The sequence below is a fragment of the Hirundo rustica genome, chromosome 3 (genome assembly GCF_015227805.2).
Source record: "Hirundo rustica isolate bHirRus1 chromosome 3, bHirRus1.pri.v3, whole genome shotgun sequence".
NCBI classification, from domain to species: Eukaryota; Metazoa; Chordata; class Aves; order Passeriformes; family Hirundinidae; genus Hirundo; species Hirundo rustica.
In genome coordinates this window covers 59,680,333-59,698,000 of record NC_053452.1, presented here as the reverse complement: position 1 = coordinate 59,698,000, position 17,668 = coordinate 59,680,333, and the positions used below count along the sequence as shown (strand labels likewise).

Sequence of the window (17,668 nt, the reverse complement as noted above, 5' to 3'; positions counted from 1 at the left end):
AGCCGCGGTTTGACCGGAGGCTGTGAGGAAACAACGCTTCTGGCGGCGGGGTCCCCTCCGGACAGAGCGGCATGAAATCACGCAGGGACGGCAGTCCCTTCCCGAACTCCCGCTCCTCCAGCGAGGGTCCGGGCAGCGGGGTGGGGGGGGGTGGGGCACGGGCGGCAGCGGCAGAGCAGTCGGCGGTTCCGCCGCCCGCCCTCGGCCCCTCGCTGCCCCGGCGCCGGCGGCGCTCGGGGGTCTCGGCTGCCCGCCTGCCCCGGGGCGGAGCGCTGCGGGCGTGCCGCGGCCGCGGTGCCGGCGGACGGGGCAGGCTGCCTCCCCCTGCCTCCCGGCCGGCAGCCGCCGCGGGGGCTCCGGCGGCCGCTTTTCCCGGTGTCCGAAGGGAGCGGGGACAGACCCGCCCGTTGTTTTTGTTCCTCTCCGTTTCCTCTCCCCGAGGGATGTCTCTTGCCTTTCCCCTCCCCCGTCCCAGATTGTTTTTCTTGTGGTTTAAAGACAAAACGTTGCATTTTCGGCTCGTCCCACCGCGCCCCCGCCCCCGTCGCGCTCCCCGCTGCGCCGGGGGACGGGGCACGGGGAAGCCCCGGCGCGTGGGTCGCGCCGCCGTTTCCACCCGCGATGCGGGACTTGTGTTTTGGTTAGAAAGCGTTTCCACGTGGGTAAGCCTTGTGCGGGTGTGTGCGCATACTTGATCCGCAAGGAGGTAACAGGATTCTCCGTGTTCAAAACCGGTGGGCTCTTAGCCATTAATCTCCTTCTCCTGCTGTCATTACAGACACTTCCAAAGTCAGATACCCGCGGAGAACCGCCAGCTGCGTTTCACACGGCGGTTCTCCCCGAGCCCCGGGGGTTCCGCGCCGTGCCCGGCCGGACACACCGGGCTGCCCGCGGAGCCTTCCGCCGGGAAGGGAGAGCGGGATCCCACGGCGTCGCCGCTGCCAATCGGTAGTTGGCATCTAAAGTTTCATTTACGTTTATGAAACTGCCGGCCCGAGCCAAGCAGGCGCGGTGCTGCCGGCCTCCGTGGCCGCGGGCAGGGCTCGCAGCCGGGCGCACGGAGGGACGCGCTCGCCTCGCGTGTGGCGGTGTGAAATAGCTGGTATTTACAAAAATCCCGGAACGCGCGCTGCACCAGACAAGGGAGCGACTTGGCCGGTTCCAGTTTAAGCGTGAAGTCATGCTAGAACAGTAAGGAACCAGTATTTACAGTTTTCCGAGTTTTGTTTTACGTGTTTCATTTGAGGAGACTAGAAAGCCTATCTAAGATAAACTAATCAGCAGTTTAGATTTAGAGGGAGTTACACGAAGAAGGCATCTTTTTGTCTGGCAAATAGATTTTCTGGTCTGACCTCGGAGTTTGATGTTAGAAGCGTATACTTTGCAATAAATCCAGGCCGTATCTTTGCTTCATTTCCTTAACACTCAAAATAAAAGTTTCGCTAAATTGCTGTGGCTTTGACTCTTCCCGCAGTATTTCTGAAAATGCTGCCGAATAACAAACGTTTGCGTACTTGCAATATATATCATACTGTGAGTAAAGTGGAAATACAGACTGACATTTCTCTCTCTTCCCGGTGATTCTTTCTCTGTTTGACACCTGACATTAGCTGGGCTATGTCTGAAATAGGTTTTTGTGCTTTTTATTCTTTTGAAAATTCATGTTACCAAATGTTTTTCAACCAAATATAATAGAAATGAAAGTGGGGTATATTGACAAATCTTTTATGTAACTTTGTTCACATAACTTATACGCAGTTGTTAATTGCTACATGTATGTGATGGTACTGATAATAAATTTAGTTGAAGGTTACTCTTGCTGGATTTGTATTTATTAATGGCCTCACAACACTTTGCAGTATAAATTTATTCTGTATGGATAATGCCAGTGGAATAAATAAATCGTAAACAAAAAATGTATTGAGTAGGGCATGGTGGGTTCTGAGTTAATTGCAGTTCCCAGTTAAAAGATTTCAAACAAGGCAACTGTAGAAATACAGCTATAGATAGTATCATGCTGCATATTTTTAGCATCTGATGCAAGTGTTAAAGTTTAACTCTTTAAACTTTATGCAACTTTTTAAACTTTATGCAAGTCCGAGAATTAATGTTAAACATTGGCATTTGGTGAGGGAAAGGTACCTGTCTGTTTCCTTGATGAACTGGTGGTATTGGATGATGTTGTGCGCAATCCTCCAGTGTTAAAATTTAAAGAGCATTTTACTCTCTTAAATACAAAAGTTACCACAGAAAGAAAAAAGAAATTCCTGGAATTTCTCTTAAATGCTGTAGGACACAGCTAATAATTTTTTTTCTGTGTTATCTTTTTCCTTCTTGAAAGTAAGGATTTTATGAACTCAGGGTTTCCCTTTTTATAAGGAGCATTTCTTCAGCATACTTCTATATTGCAGCTGCTGATCATATTTCATGGAGCTGTTAAAGCACTTAAAACCTAAAATTAGGTACTGTCTGGTAGTAAATATTTCAAATCACTCCTTGAAGAAACTGGCTTAAAAAAGAGACATTTTGAAATATATCATTGAGGAAAAGTAATCTTGCATTGCTTTTGCTCAGTGCAATACCAATCTAAATCACTGATTTCAACACAGTGTAATTTTCCGAAGGTTTCCCTAATCTCCTGGATTTTTATTGTGATTCTGTACTGGCTTTGGTGATACCATAACCAGCTACTTTGTTCAAGCTATGTTTACGACGGCAACACTTGAATTAACAGGTGTCGAATTAACTTCTAACATGCATGTATTTCCAAGGAGTATTTTTGTGATACTAAGAGCTGAAATGTAAGTTTCCTCGCTTCCTGGTGTGCATGTTTCTGGCTGTTAGGTGCAGCGGGTGTACACTTGCTTTTTTCCAGATTTTGGATGAGTTAATTTACAGATTATTGAGGGGTTGGGTTAAGTTTGGTTTTTAGTTGAGCATAGGAATAGCTTTATTTGCTCACTAGCTTTCATTTTTGGTACTGTCAGGGGTTGCAGGAAAAATGCAAACACTGGGGCATCAGACTGACAGACAGATGTCAAGTTGGTCAAGTATTTTTAAAGCTTTTTGGACGTTCACCACTGAACCAAGTCTGGTAGCAGCAACACTCAGATGTCTTTTCTTTGTACTTGAGAATCCAGGAGTATTTCTTCTATCTAATATACCTGTAATCTTCTTCATGTTTTGTGTTAAAAAATCCTGGCATTTATGGTATGAAACTGGAAGAAGAGTGTTGATATTCAGTCATTGATCAAGAGTTTTATAAATATGCCTATATAAATGCCATTTTTCTTTTTTTTGGAATTAAATATTGTGTAATGTGTGCCCAACTTAACCTTTTTCTGTCATTGAAAAGCGCTAATTGATCTTGCTGACCCTGACATAATAGTATAGTTTGATATTCGAAACCTTTCAGCTTTGGCATGGCCCTTTTATCACCCCTGAGATTTCAGGGCATGGTTCTACTGAAGGCATAAACTGCTACTCTTTGAAAAATTGAATAAAAATGGCTGTTAAAAATAAATTTTGGTCTTTTAAAGTCAGTAGATGTTTTACCTATCAAACCCTCAGGCTTTACAATATACATGCAAAACTTTCTGATTTACTTGTATGTATTAAGTGACATTTTAGATGGTGCTGTACAGAAATCAGATTTTTATGAAATAATTTTTGGCCAATTCCACACTTCTGTATTGCAATGTTATTAAATCTGTCATTAAATCAGAAGTGGTTAAAGGAACTTGGATGAACTTTGCAGTGCAAAAGCTCAGATAAGAAGAGTGCTTATCTGTCAAATAAATAATAAAATCTGAAAAGGCAGTAAAACTCATATTTTTAATTTACGTAGTAGTTTGCAATCCTGCCAGAAGGATTGCTTTTGGGATGCCTGTAATATAGGACCTTAAAGGTAAAAGCTATTTTAGAGCATTTTCTTCTTTTTATCTGTAAGCCTGAGAAATGTGTGGGATAGCCGGCTGCCTTTTGGCTTTAACGTTAAGCAGTGAAAATTACTTTGATGATTTGTTATCCTATATTGAAATGTATCACTGGGCAGTCTCAGTCACAGGATTGTAGAGGCTAGTTATCAGGCTTTTGAGCAAAATGTCAAAATGCTAATGGCTGTCTGAGGAATACTAAAATTTAAGCGTTTTATTTTTAATTTGTTAAAAATTTCCTTATTTCTCCAAGGGAAGATTATAATGACTAGTGATTATCTTCAGAGTTTCTCACTCCATAAGACAGTGAGACTTTTTTGGTTTTAGGCTGTTAGGCTTGGGTACTAGACACTGAAATTTGAGTTAGGCTGCAATTACCATGGATTTGAAAAAGATGTAGTTTGGAGGATTTCTATGCATAAATTAATTTGGAAATCTATGTTATTCTTTTTCCTAGAACAAATTAACTAACTACTATTACAGTGACTTTTCATTAAGCAGCTGTCTGTAGAGCTACAGTGGAGGGCAGTTCAGTTGGATGTAATTTAAATGCTGTCTCTGAGGAACACAGTCTGCCTGGATCTCTTTGCAATAGGGTTTTGCAGGGCTATACAATTTGACTATTTTGGAGCAGACGATCACAGAAAAGACCTCCCAAGGAAACCTGAAAAATATTCACTCAAAGACTGATTTTTGTATAGGTGTTAGCTTATTACTTTTGTATTTAAGTTATTATGAACTAGATTTTTTGGCAGCAATAAAATTAAATACTGTTGTGATGTGACCCAGTATAAGCTCACATTCTCAGCAGTGTAAAAAATTATTGCTGCCCTTTTTTTTGTTTTAATTGGGTAGATCAGCGAGTAGCTAGTCTGCTCCTGACATATATATAATTAAACCACAAAAAACTTACATTAAAATACCATGAAGGTTCTGATTTAGACCATAAAAGTAAAAGAAACACAGAGCTGAGTTTGCAATTTTTTGAATAATTCTCCTCTATTACTATGTGTATATAACTATTGAAATCAATGCTGGTGCATGAGGTAATTGGAAACTTAACTTGATGTTTTGTGCCAGATCCATAGCTGTTGCAAATTGGAGTAGGAATGCTGAAATTACTGGAGTGGTCTCACATTATGCCAGATGAGTATCTAGTCCTCTATTCTTAGTTGAGTCTGTTTTTTTGGTGGGGTATTGCAATATACATTATATGTGTGAGATCACATGCACACAGAAATGATCATGCAATACTTAGGGGAAAAAAAAAGCTAAGTATAAATGTCCAAATTATATATTTTTTTCCTCCATTTCAAGGCTTTTTCATACGCCTGTGTTCAAACGTTTCATTTTGTAGCGTTTTATAAATGACCACAGAAATGCCTTTTACAGTAACTGTATTTTTGAAAATTATGCAGTTGGAGATATTGCTAATTGTCTGTATTCTTTTAATTTTGTTAAGGCAACTTTGTCGTTCAAAGTAATGAGTAATTAGATTGTGCTTATTTAGGGACATTTCATGAACGTCAAGCCTATTCAATTGAAGGCGTGAAGTCCATATTAAATTCCACCTGGATGTTTCTTTTTATTCACTGTAGTATATTCCCGGAACATCACAGAAAATGAAGTTTACCTTACTCCAGAGAGAGCAGCTAGACTAGCCTCTGTACGCTTTGGTTTATGCATCCTGACATCATGCTGTATGTGAAGTCTTCCAGCTCTCCAGAGTGTCCCAGCATAGACACGGTCTCACAAAATCGGGCACAGCTCAGGGAGATTATGCACATTTCCCCTGCCAAGTTCTCGCAATGCAACTCAACCTAGCATTTCTGTTCTCGTCTTCTTAGCACAGAGAACTGGGTAGTTGAGAACAAATAGGGCTGAATGATAAAGAGGTTTTTACAAATGCAGTGATTTTATTCTGGGAAAGGGTCTTGAAAGTAACATTTCTTGTTACCCCAAAACAAGATTTAGATTGTGGTAGGTTTTCCAGATGGGAAGATGAAAGTACTTTTCCACTCAGTCACCTATTTTTATGTTTATTCTGATCTGGCATGTTAGAAGGATCTAGTATAATGTTCAATTTTTTTTTTTTTTTTTTTTTTTTTTTTTTTTTTTTTTTTTCCCAGTTAATGGCACCTTCAAAGAAACAATTTTTGTGTTCAAAGCACCATCTGAGTCTTGAGCTCACTGGGCAGCAGTATGTCTGAGAGTTACCTGCAACATGGGATCTTTCAGCTGAAATGGCTAGATGATGTGTTTCTTAGCAATTTCTGGTATCTAGTTAGCTGTGATTCAGCTTGTTTTCCAATTTTCTGACTAAATGATAGTCTGATTTCTCCAAGGGCTAGATAAGCAGTCAAATTTTTGGCATAAAACAAATGAAATAGAAGAGTTTGCTCCCTGATAGTTGTGAAACTACCCAGCTTTTTGAAGAAGGTCCAGGTCTGGAACAGCAGCTTGTGAGTCCTGTCAAATCAGGACTAAGTCTGAAATAGTTTGATTGTAAGGTCTGTAGGAAGAGATCCAGCATTTTGCCCCGTTTTTACATCATTATCTAGGGGAATTGATTCGTATAAGCATCAATAGCAGTAACCTCTTGTGTGGCTAACCCTTCTGTCTGTTTCCTGCAGTAGAGGACAGAAAAGCATGAAGCCATGGTTTCACATTTGGTGGCAATGCTTCTAAAGCGGCCCCTTAACCCGCCTCTGCCGGCCACTCGTTTAAGTTGGATCCATTCTTGCTGTGGTTCACAAACAGCTGTGCTGGCAGCGAGGCAAAGGTCGGAATGAGTGGCAGCACCCGTGCTGCTGAGCCTGGCAGCGGTGCTGCAGAAATAGCTGCAGAACCACAGTCTCCGTTACCTAATCTGCCACCTCTATTAACTGAAGTGCAGGGTCAAGTCTGCGGGATAGGTGGAATTTTTCAGAATGAAAACATTGTCTACAAAAACGATCCTTTGATCTTTAATCAAAAGGTTGTGTCGATGCAGTGATTTTTGACTAAAATCGAAGTAGCTGCCAATAATTTGCAGATACGTGTGCAAGTTAAAACAATAGGGAAGGTACTGGGGCCTTTGGAGGGGACAGCAGTGATTTTCTTGAAGGAAGGCAGGAGTTCAGACGTGATACCAGATGACAGAACTTTTCCAGATCTTTGCACTACTGTCCAAAAGCCAGGCTTGCAGGGAACAGGCGGAGCATAGCTCCACTAGAAGTAGGACGTCACTGCCAAGGGCTGCAGTGCTCGTGACAGGCTGCATTCTTTTATCACTATTCCTGGGGAAAGAAGTGCAATAATTTCTCAGAAGTGGCCATTACATAGCTGTCACTGTAGACAAGTGCTTAATTTATTGCAACTATTTTTTATTAGTCTCCACTGTCACAAAGTATTAACTTACAGGCTATCACGTTCCAAATGCCTTTTTTTTTTGTTGCTCCCATATAACACTGAAATATGCATACTATACCACATCACGGGTTTATGAACACTCAAGCAAGCCAAACTAGCGATATTATTTTTGATGTGAGTACAAGTTTGATTTCCAAAGATAAGTGTAGTGATGTAATAAAGTTCTGTAAGTCTGTCTTGAGTTGACATGACTTTTTGATTAATAAAGTTGAAGGATACAAAATCAACTTGGCACAAATGAAATGGATTAAACAGCAAACGAAAGCATAGATTTCACAATTAGTTACTTGTTAGCGAGTCTTTAAAAAGCATGCTATTACAAAGAGCTTTTCAGGGGGCAATCATCAAATCAAAACCTATTTATTATTTTAACAGTGACACCAAGATTAGTAAGTTCTACAAGAAGTAACACTCTTGATTAGAACAATTGCTGACCTAATAAAAGATATTTTTCTTCTTACAAACTTCCTTATACTTCTGTTGTTAGACTGTAATGCATTAAGTACTGCTACTACAAAGACCGAGGCATTGGTAAATATTGAGGGGAGCAGACTGATGAGAGTAGTCTGACTCATTGAGTAAACTGAGAGCAAGCAAAGAGTAGGTACTTCATTATAAGCCAGCAGTTTACTAAAACAAAAACAACAACAAGAAAAACAACAATTGGAGGCCATAGCAAATGATAATGGTGGTGTCGTAGCCAAAAAAAAAAAAGGTGTAGTAACTTAAACTAAGTACTCAGCAGAGCGGGTTACATTAGCTGTGTAGGTAGTATGGGTGCAGCCACTACTGCAAAGCTGTACCCTTTCTTAGCTTTAGAAAGGAAGCTTTGGAAGATTAGAGGTTTCAGATTTAAGACCAGAGGAGTAATTAACCATTGGAAAATGTTTCTTCCAGGGAATTAACAAATTTTAGGCGACCAAAGGAGAATGTAACATAGTTTGGTCATAGCTAATAAATATCTAAATGAGGAAAAGGAAATGTGGCAAAGGATGTATTGTCAAAGCAGTTGTAGTTAAAATCTGAGAATACCTGTTTTTTTACAATTATTTTTTGTGGCATGCTTACTGCTGGCTCATAGTAAAAGAGATTTGCCTGTAAGATTGCAAGCTGTTCCATGGATGTCACAACATTTCAGTCGCCTGTGGGGACTGCTGATAGGTCAAGAGCCGAAATGAGTGCAGACAGCTCATGTGAGGATCAGCAGCATAAAAATGTAGATTACATAGGACATCTGGTACAGGGTTTTGCATTTTCTTTGTCCTGGACAAAGGTGGTACAGAGAAAACTTTCTACTTTCAGTCATTGTGTTCTGATGGTTTCAGTTTGACTTGATGGCTGGGGTGCAGCAGCATTAGTTTTGGTGAGTAATAATTGTCATTCTGTTATGTCAGAAACACCCGAGCTGCATGCTGGCACCAGAAGGAGTTCCGTATGCTGGGATGGTTCTGCATTCACACTTTTTGTTTCCCATTGTTCATGGAATGAAAAACTAACAGTTTCTCAAATGCAATATTTATGGGTTACTGTCAAGTTAAGAAAAACGTTTCATTTCTTCTACCAAACCAGAACCAAAGTACCCAGGTTTCTTTTTGGTGAGTTTACTTCGTATTTCTTTCTGACATTTCAAAATGTTCCGTTCAAGAATTTCATGTGAGACACTTGGCAGTAACAGGAGTAGCAGGTGCTGAGCAATGACTCTCACACCTAAAAAGGATGGGCATGCTGCAGACTTCCTCCTTCACCAGGATGTTTCCAGTAAGCCCAGCGAGTATTTGGGTTTCTACCGTAACGCTCGTTTCATCTTCATACTGCTGAACACACTCTTCAAACTGTGGCAGGATTTTTAAAGCAGATAGGATGAATAGGTACTATGCTGGCGCAGCCTTCACGATACCTTGGGGCTAGGTTCTTTACATGAAGTTTTTCAGCCTTGTAAAACTGCTGTTTGCTTTCACCTTGTGGATATGTGCTATCATATTTAGGCTCTCCTAGATTCTAAAATGTTTCTGTTTTAGAAATAACTTCTATTGTTATTTTATATTTATTTTGTGTCACAAGGTTTTTGAGGGGTATTTTATGTTGTAAAAGTAAATTTGGCATACTTTTAGGGAGAGGGAATAAGAAATAATTAATATATTCAAGTTGACAGTGTATCTTTAAATATTCTGGCTAGACTTTTCCTTTCTGTTTTCAATGGTTTGTTTATAAATAATTGAAATGTTTTCTTTGGTTTGTTCACAGCCATTTTCTACCAAAAAAGAGAAGAAAACTGTCTCAGAAGTTAACCAAAATACACTGTGTAGTAAAAACCAAAATCCTTCTCCCTAAAAAAATCTAGTTGTTTAAAACATTGAAATGGCCAGCTTGTAGGAAAATAAAACAGCAACAACAAAAAATTAATTAGAAAAATTAAAAGAGCATGCTTCTATCTGTGGCATCTTTGCATTACTTGTTTGGATTTTGTTTCTTTTCCCTGGGAACCACCTTTCTTTTCTCTTCATTTTTAGGGGAACAGAGTGGGATTCTAGATTAGATTTATTTATAAATTGAGGCCAGAAACAGTATCAGCATTTGTTTTATTCATTTCTGTCTGGGAAATTCTGTAATTGATTAATTTGGAATGAGATAGACAAAGTCTGTGTAGCTGCATGCGTTATCTAAGCATGAGTGAAGAGGTCTCTCACAACTGGAAACCCCCAAGCATCAGTGGATTTGTGGGTCTAGTCTCAATCTTAGCAATTTCACAGTGTGTCGTGCATTATAGGATAAGAGAGGTATTACAGAGTTTATAATTCTGTATTCTGAAATTCTCAAAGGTAGTCCTTCTTATTCATTACACACATATGGGATGAGAGGAGTAGGAAGAACAGGGGAATCGGTTTTAGTCATATTTGGGTACCTGTAAAGTTGGTACCCAGATCTGCAAAAGATAAATGCTGCACCAACATGTTCTTTTACAAAACTAAAGTAAATGAGATCCAGTGCTTGTAGTTGTTTGCTGTTTGCTAGGAAGTCGTTCTGATTTCCCAGGTTTTTTGTTGTATGATGGTAATATCAGCAGGCAGATCTATCATAGACCCTTCCTGTTCCTTACCTGTTTCTTGTACCTAACTGATGCAGGGACACCATTGTCTGTTGCTCTGTTTTTTTTGTCTTAGTGCCTGCTTTTGACTGGTACCAAATGGTTTTCTGGTGGTGTGACTTGTTTCTAAATTGGAAGTACCTGATGCAAAATGGCAATACCATCTTAATTTTTCTTGAATAAAATATCCACAAATGCTACACAAGCAGTGACACCCTTCAGCAGACTCAGTTTAAGGAAGCAGATTACACTAAACTGACAATTATACAAATTCATTGACGACCGTGCAGAATTTGCAAGACTGTGTCCAACAAATGTATAGTGACTTGCATGAAAGTCAATAATTTGATTTGAATTTGAGGAGTTTTCACTTTATTGCCGTTTGGTGGCATGAATTGTGTCTGTTTTGATTACTGTATTTAATGTCTGGCATGAATTCACAGGCTCAGAAAGAAGATAGAAATAACAAATTATGTCACAGTTACAGATGTGGTTTATTTCAGGAGAGGAAGAAGGTAGAAGGAAACTAGATGAGCTCAGAACTGTAAATGTGTAGTGGATGCTGGAGACCCCATGCCTGTTCCTAACATGCATCCTAACCCAAGATCTGAAAATAAATTGTGTTAACAGAAACAAACACTATTTCGTCTCCAGCAGGGACCGTGGCTAGACTCTAAATTTAGTTATGTCTGACATCACACCTTGAAGCTTATTAATTCCAGAAGCACAGTGTCTATATACATTAAAATATATACCATATACCCAGTTTAGATTGGGTATACGTGTTCTGACGCACATCCATGCTGGATACATGCTGGGATGATGATGCTGAATGGGTCCTAAAGGGTGCCCTGAGCAGGCCCCTCCAAGTAACCAGCCCACTTGTCACCCAAGTATTTACTGTGAAAATGAGGGCTATTTGTAGAGAAAGCAGCTGGGTGGGTCCATTTTCTTTTCAGCTCACTCTGGAAACTCCTTCTGTATTCCTTCTCTGTTTGCACCAGGGTATGTGACTAAAATAGGGTATTCGTCAGTGTTAAACTGCATGAGTTGTTCTGTGAAATCCCAGCATAATTAAGATTATTCAAAATAGGGAGTAATCTATCTTCTCTATTTAAGCAATGCATCTGCAAATGCAATTCAATATAGGCAGGTGCTCAGCAGAACACAAAACCCAGGGAAGACTATTTCATCCCATCGGGGCTTGCTGGAGCTAAAACCGAAGGTACATGATGTTATGGCTTGCTGTCATCTCCACCACATGCCAAGAGCTCTGGGTGAGGAAGGAGCTCAGTTTTTTGGAAGTCACTAATATAGAAGTGGAAACTGGATGTGTTGCAAAGGGTTCCAGAACGCTCTAAAACTTCTCTGGGAGCAAAATTCTCATTCTCAGCAAGCTAAGAGTGGACTGAAATCAAACTGTTCCAAAGACAGCCATATTTAACCCTCTGAAGAGGAGGGCCCAAGGAAGGGAAAAAATGTACTAGAAGAAGAGGAAGGGAAAGACTATATTCCCATTAAGTCTCTAGTCTGTGGAACAAGATTTGTTTCTATAATGAAACAGGAGGTTTTCAGGAGGCTCATTTCACTCATATTGATATCAGATAGTTAACACCAGCTAAGAAAAGAGCCTCTTCTAAACCTAAATACACATGCAAAATTCCTGAGCCATTTCTGGTTTCGACAAGAATCTTTCTGGAATGAGAGAGGAAAAATTTGAGAATTAAAATAATTTAGAAATTCTGAATTAATTTCTGTTCACCCGCCAGTTTTCCTCAGGAAAGAGCACATGTCCCTGAGAAGGCCATACTGTCAGGATGGCTTTGTTTGGCAGACAAACTTGAAGTTCTAATAAATCTGCATTTGGTTTCCTTTTAATTCAGGTTATATTTTATCTTTTTCACATGAGACTTCCTGTGATAGGCATATAGACAATCAGAAGGATGTTTTCTTAGGTAGGAAATTACTAAATATTAATCAGTGTCTGTTTGTTACTGCCCATACCCTTTCCCCTGTTCTTTCAAAGAAATGGGTTTCATGGGAAACAAATAGCATGAAATAATCTAATTTAATGAGGTTTCAGTGCATATGCACTAGTTTCTGTAACTGATTCTAAAGCAATTTTCTCATTACCTGCCTTGCATAATCTTTCACAGTGCCTTGAATGGGCTTTATTCTACTCAGATGTTCTGTAGGTGGTGCAACCCAAAGTGAGACTTGCCTTAGAGACTGTGAGAGTTTGAGCCCTGGAGCCTGTCCTTACTTACTGGTTCACATCCTGCATTATTTCAGTGGCATCTATCAGCACTAAGTATTAGTACTACCACAGGTTTCTGAGGTAGAGCACGAGAAAATGACAAATTGCACTATTTGTGGCCACTTCTCTCTTAACATTTTGACTCCCAACCTGTGGCTGTGACAGAAATGAGTTCCTCTTTGTGTCTGAATGAATTGTGTAAACCACAGACGCAGTCTTCTACTAGGCTAATTACCAACATGTTTCAAAAAGTGTAAAACAATATACTATATTTGTCTGGGATGAAATTTCTGGACTATATTGCCAGAGCATCACATGATACAACCTCAGTAGAAGTAGGTATTAGATAAAACAGAATAAAAAGAATGTGAAAATGTGTCCAAATGATCATAATGTGAAAAGAAAAAAAAAAAAAAAAAAAGTGGTAGAAGCTGAGGATAATGCTCCCCTGCCCCTAAATTTCTTTTCAGAAGACCAATTCCTAGTGGCTGAAGAGAAGATTTTCTTCCCAAGTTTTTGTGCTGAAATGAAATGGGGGAGATCTTTTGTCTGACGGCCAGACTCCTCTTCCAGATGATGGAATCTTCATGGAGATCCATATCTCTGTCTGGCCAGCCAGAGGACCTGAAGCAGCCTCTGAGATACTCTTGGGAAATGTCAAGTGCTTTAATGCTGTTTTTTTGCCTGTGGGTCCCCAGGATTCACATTCTATCTTGAGCTTGTGGAAGTTACAGCACAGGATCATAGTAGACATCCTATAGAAAATGAAATTGCATTACACTTTCAGTCATTCATAAAGCAGTGTGCAGCCGATCCTCAGGTAGTTTATTTTTTTTAAAACTTTTGTGTCTCTGGAAGGAAACACATGTTTCTCCTCATGGTCAAGTCCTGGAAGTTGCAGTTTAAATTTGATGAAGTGTTTTATTCCCCCAGATAAAAACAAATAAATAAAAAATTACATTTAAATGCATCTGTTGATGAGGAAAGTCAGGAATCCTCCTAATTAAGACATTTCTTAGAAAGGTAAAATTTTTATCTGGGAGCATAAAACACTTCATCAGTTTTAAAGCCACATCTGCAAGGAGTGGATAAGGAGGAGAAACAGGCATTTTTCTTCATTCTGGCTTGTCTGTGAGTTTAAGACTTTTAACAACAGTTTTAAAAATATTTAAACCCAGTTAGAAACACTTGCAACATAATAGGAATAAGAGTGCCCTCCCTCCCTCTGTTTTTAATCTGGTTCTCTTGATCGAATAAACTAAAAGTTGAATTGGTAACTGGATTATTGCCTCATAAAACAGCACGAGGTTACTATTATCCTTTAATTTTATATCTTTATTAGGGAGTAATGCTGGTCTTATTTAAATCACTGACTTCTCTAATGGTTTTTCTCCCCTTTTAAAAATTTATAAAACTAAACCCTAAAGGATTTGGTCTAAGTGCAATTGGCATAACTGCCATTATAAAAATCTTTGTGTTAGCAGTTGGTTATAATCAGCTGCTTTAACTGGGCTCAGAATGCAGCAGGATTTAGCTGTTGATAGGTATAATAATACTGATAAAATATTATTTCTGAATTTTATTTTAAAAAGCTCAGTTTCCAGTAAGAACTTCTGAATTTTGAGGCAGTGTGAAGATGAACAGCAGTGCCCCGGAAACTTATAATTTAGCACGTTTGTGCAAACGATGTATTTAACATATTGTATATTTCTGCAAAGAATTTAAAAAAAGCTTGTCTTTGTCTTGTAATTCAGTAAAGTGACTTTGAGAATTCATGAGTTAGTCTTTTTTGGAAGGTGACCTATACAAGTGGCATATTTGATGATGTGTTCCAGTGAATACACCCACCTGAATTTTGGGATGCAACACATACTGTGGATGAATTGTTGGCAGTTCTTATAAATAAAACTCTTACTGGATTTGTGTCATCGGGATGTATTTAAATTTTTGATACACTGCTTTCTTTTTGGAAAAATGTGACATCCGTCTATTGATGTCAGTGTGCTTTGATTAAGCATCCATCAACAGGTAAAGACACATGGGTCTGTCTGTTCTGATATAGCTCTGTAGTTGAGTTATAGTTGAGTTTCATACAGAAAGAGAAGTATCTGCCACTTTCAGTGACCAACTGACAGAATTAGAGCATGTACTGTTTGAATGTGAGCCAGGAACTGACTTTTCAGTCAGTACTTAGAAACTAGTCAAATAATTTGTTACAAAAATTTGTATTTTGACCTTTTTTTTTTTTTCTGCAGGCAATCTTACTAGTACAATAACATGAATGCAATACAAACTTTTAATTAAATCAAAGCAAATTCTATGTTTAAGTTATTAATGGAATATTTTAGTATCAGTCATAAAAATCTCTATGTTTGCAGTTGCCTCCTGTGACTGGAGCTGCTGCAGGCAATGCCACGTAGAGCTCCTTTCTCTTAAAATATCCATTGTTCATGGCAGGCTTTTTTCTGAAATTTGCTTAGACTGGGTGTTTTAAAGAAGCCCTTCAATTTCCCTTTTAGCTTCATTGAACAAAGACTGGAGAAGGTATTTACAAACACAGGAGTGTGGGCTCCACCTTGACCAAAAAATCATGAGAAGTGATTGCAGTTTTGGTGAAGATGTCGTGGGGGAAGACATTGATGTCTTGGATCCCTCTGAAATTGTGAGGAGATTGAAGCCGTTTTGAAAAACAAATTATTTTCAGCCATCTGATATGGAAAAATACACGCAACATGGTTTTCTTGCAATTTGTCTTTTCCTTATGTAACATCATGGCAAAAATTAATGAAATGTGAATGAAAATAATTTTGGAACTTAAGCAAGAGGGAAGAAGGACAGGAGGGTGTTATTTTGTAGCAGGAAAAATCTAGGTGAAACTTGAAAGCAAAGTAGACTAAGGCTGTGCAGTTGTGTGTGTTCTAGAAAATATCTAACGCAAAACAAAATGAATTTTGGGGAGTTACGTTTTGGGGAGTAAGTGGAAGTATGGCAAGTAAGTAGCACTTCACATTAAGAGAGGAGGTATTCACAGGGCAATGCAGGACAGTGGGTGAGAATATGTGGATGCCGTGGTTTGTTCCACATAGGTCCCATGGCTCTGGTTCCTTTCAAATATTCTGCAAGTGCCAAAGAGCTGTACGTGTCTTACCCTGGGTTGTTTGCTAGTCAGAATTCAAAACAGAGATACATAATATGTTTGTGTTATTGAGCATAGTCCCAGGCAATTCCTTGTGGTGCCTTCAGATAATCAAATCTAGGTAATATTGATAAGTCCAGGATGCCTGGGTTCCTTAACATACATGATTACATATTGATTTTTTTTAATGTAACATGAGCTTTGATTAATAATATTATTGCATATATGAAATATCACTGTCACTTTTTCCCCCCCCCTAAATTATGCAAATTTGCATAACTTCAAAATGGATCTTTTCTGAGAATGGAGATTGTAATATAACCGTATGGCTTTACAGTTAGGGTTACCATGATCATTCACAGGCAGAACTCCTGGAAAATAGAATTTTCCTATTGAGGATCTCTGTATTTGATGAGGATGATTCACCCTATTAGAGAGGACGTAGACAGAGCAGATAATTAGGATAATGTCTGTCATTTAGCACTTTGTAGGGAACTGCTTGTTATAAACCACTTTGTGTATTTAATTTAATCCTAAAGGAATTTAATGAACCTTAGAGAGGGCACTTCATGCTGACAATTGCATAATAACCTATTTTTCTGCCAGACACTCAATGACTAAGAGTTTATCATTAAATGTGTATTAAGCAGTTCTGTTCTATAACTGTCCTACTAAGATGTTCTCTCAAGGGTTGTCATTTGTTGACTATTTAAACAGCTGCCTGTATTCAACATTTTTGCTTCTTTTCTGGTTTGTTTTCAGAGCTAATTTCTCTCCTGAAGGAGTGAAAGAAAAGTTCCTGTTTCTGTTGGTGTATTTTAGTCCACAAAACAATACTGAAGGTGTTGAAGCACTTTCCATTAAATTAGTCTTCGTATAGGAACTTTGCCTAGGGTTTTAGTGAAACCACAACCTCAGTTAGGGTGTTTGTTTATTGCAGATTTGCCTTAGAAGTGAGGGCCGTAGACTAACATGATTTTTTAATCTTCTCTTTTAATTTAGAATACTGTGCTGTAAATTGAAAGGAAGATAATTTCTACTTGTGGAGGAAAAGAAAGGTGAATATCCTCAATGGAAGACTCTCAGGATCTAAGTGAACAGTCAGTAAGTACAAATTGTTGCTAAATTGAATGGAATAAATAGAACTCTGTTCAACAAAGTTGTGTGAAAGGATTTTACTTTGGATTTGAAAATTGTAAGATCTGAGGAAACCTTCCAAGATCCTAGTTTTATACTTTTTAGTGTGTACATTAAATGAGTGTTTTAAGTATTTTTTCCCTGTTGAACAAGATCTTTGTTATATAATATTTTGCAGAACTACAATTGTTGGAGGGATATAATTAAGCTACATTGGAAGAATAAAATGTTAGAAACGTACACAGTGGTATGCCTTGTTCAAATAATTGCATTAAAAATGTATATTCATAATGGTCTCTCAGTTTTTCCAAATCAAGGGTTACCAAAAACAGAAACAAAATATCTCAAATGGTCAGACTGTGGCAGATGACATCCACTAATTTTTTTTAGTACTCTCTTGGATTCCTAGGGGTTTGTGAGAATTAGTAGTCTATTGCCCTGTCCCATGTCAGAGTGAGATTCTTCTTGGCACTGATGACATTTCTGGGAAAAATGAGTAGGACATTTCTTTTCCTTTTTCCTTTTTTGTTTTTCCTTGCCTTTAAGGATTTCATCTCCAGACCTCCTCACCACCAGACTGCAGTTCTGAGGAGACAGCAGGCTCTGAGCAAATTCAAAGCTATCTGGGCTTGCCATCCACAGTATTGGGCTTTTTAGCATCTTAATTTTCTGCTGTTTCTAACTGGCCACAATAGGGACACATTTTG

At 38.9% G+C, this 17,668-nt stretch overlaps 1 protein-coding gene across 8 annotated transcripts in view; it reads left to right on the top strand.

Annotated features, from left to right (window-relative positions):
- The window catches only part of EYA4 (EYA transcriptional coactivator and phosphatase 4), a 142,169-nt gene that overhangs the window by 777 nt on the left and 123,724 nt on the right, over positions 1-17,668 (top strand). For 7 of the 8 annotated variants that reach the window (XM_040060085.2, XM_040060083.2, XM_058419715.1 and 4 more), the window contains exon 2: positions 16,827-16,928. In XM_040060085.2, coding sequence (XP_039916019.1) covers positions 16,896-16,928 — 33 coding nt within the window. In that variant the 5' untranslated portion in view covers positions 16,827-16,895. Of the gene's footprint in view, positions 1-1,046; positions 1,192-16,826; positions 16,929-17,668 lie in introns of those variants that run through there. The other variant, XM_058419713.1, reaches the window with a different exon arrangement.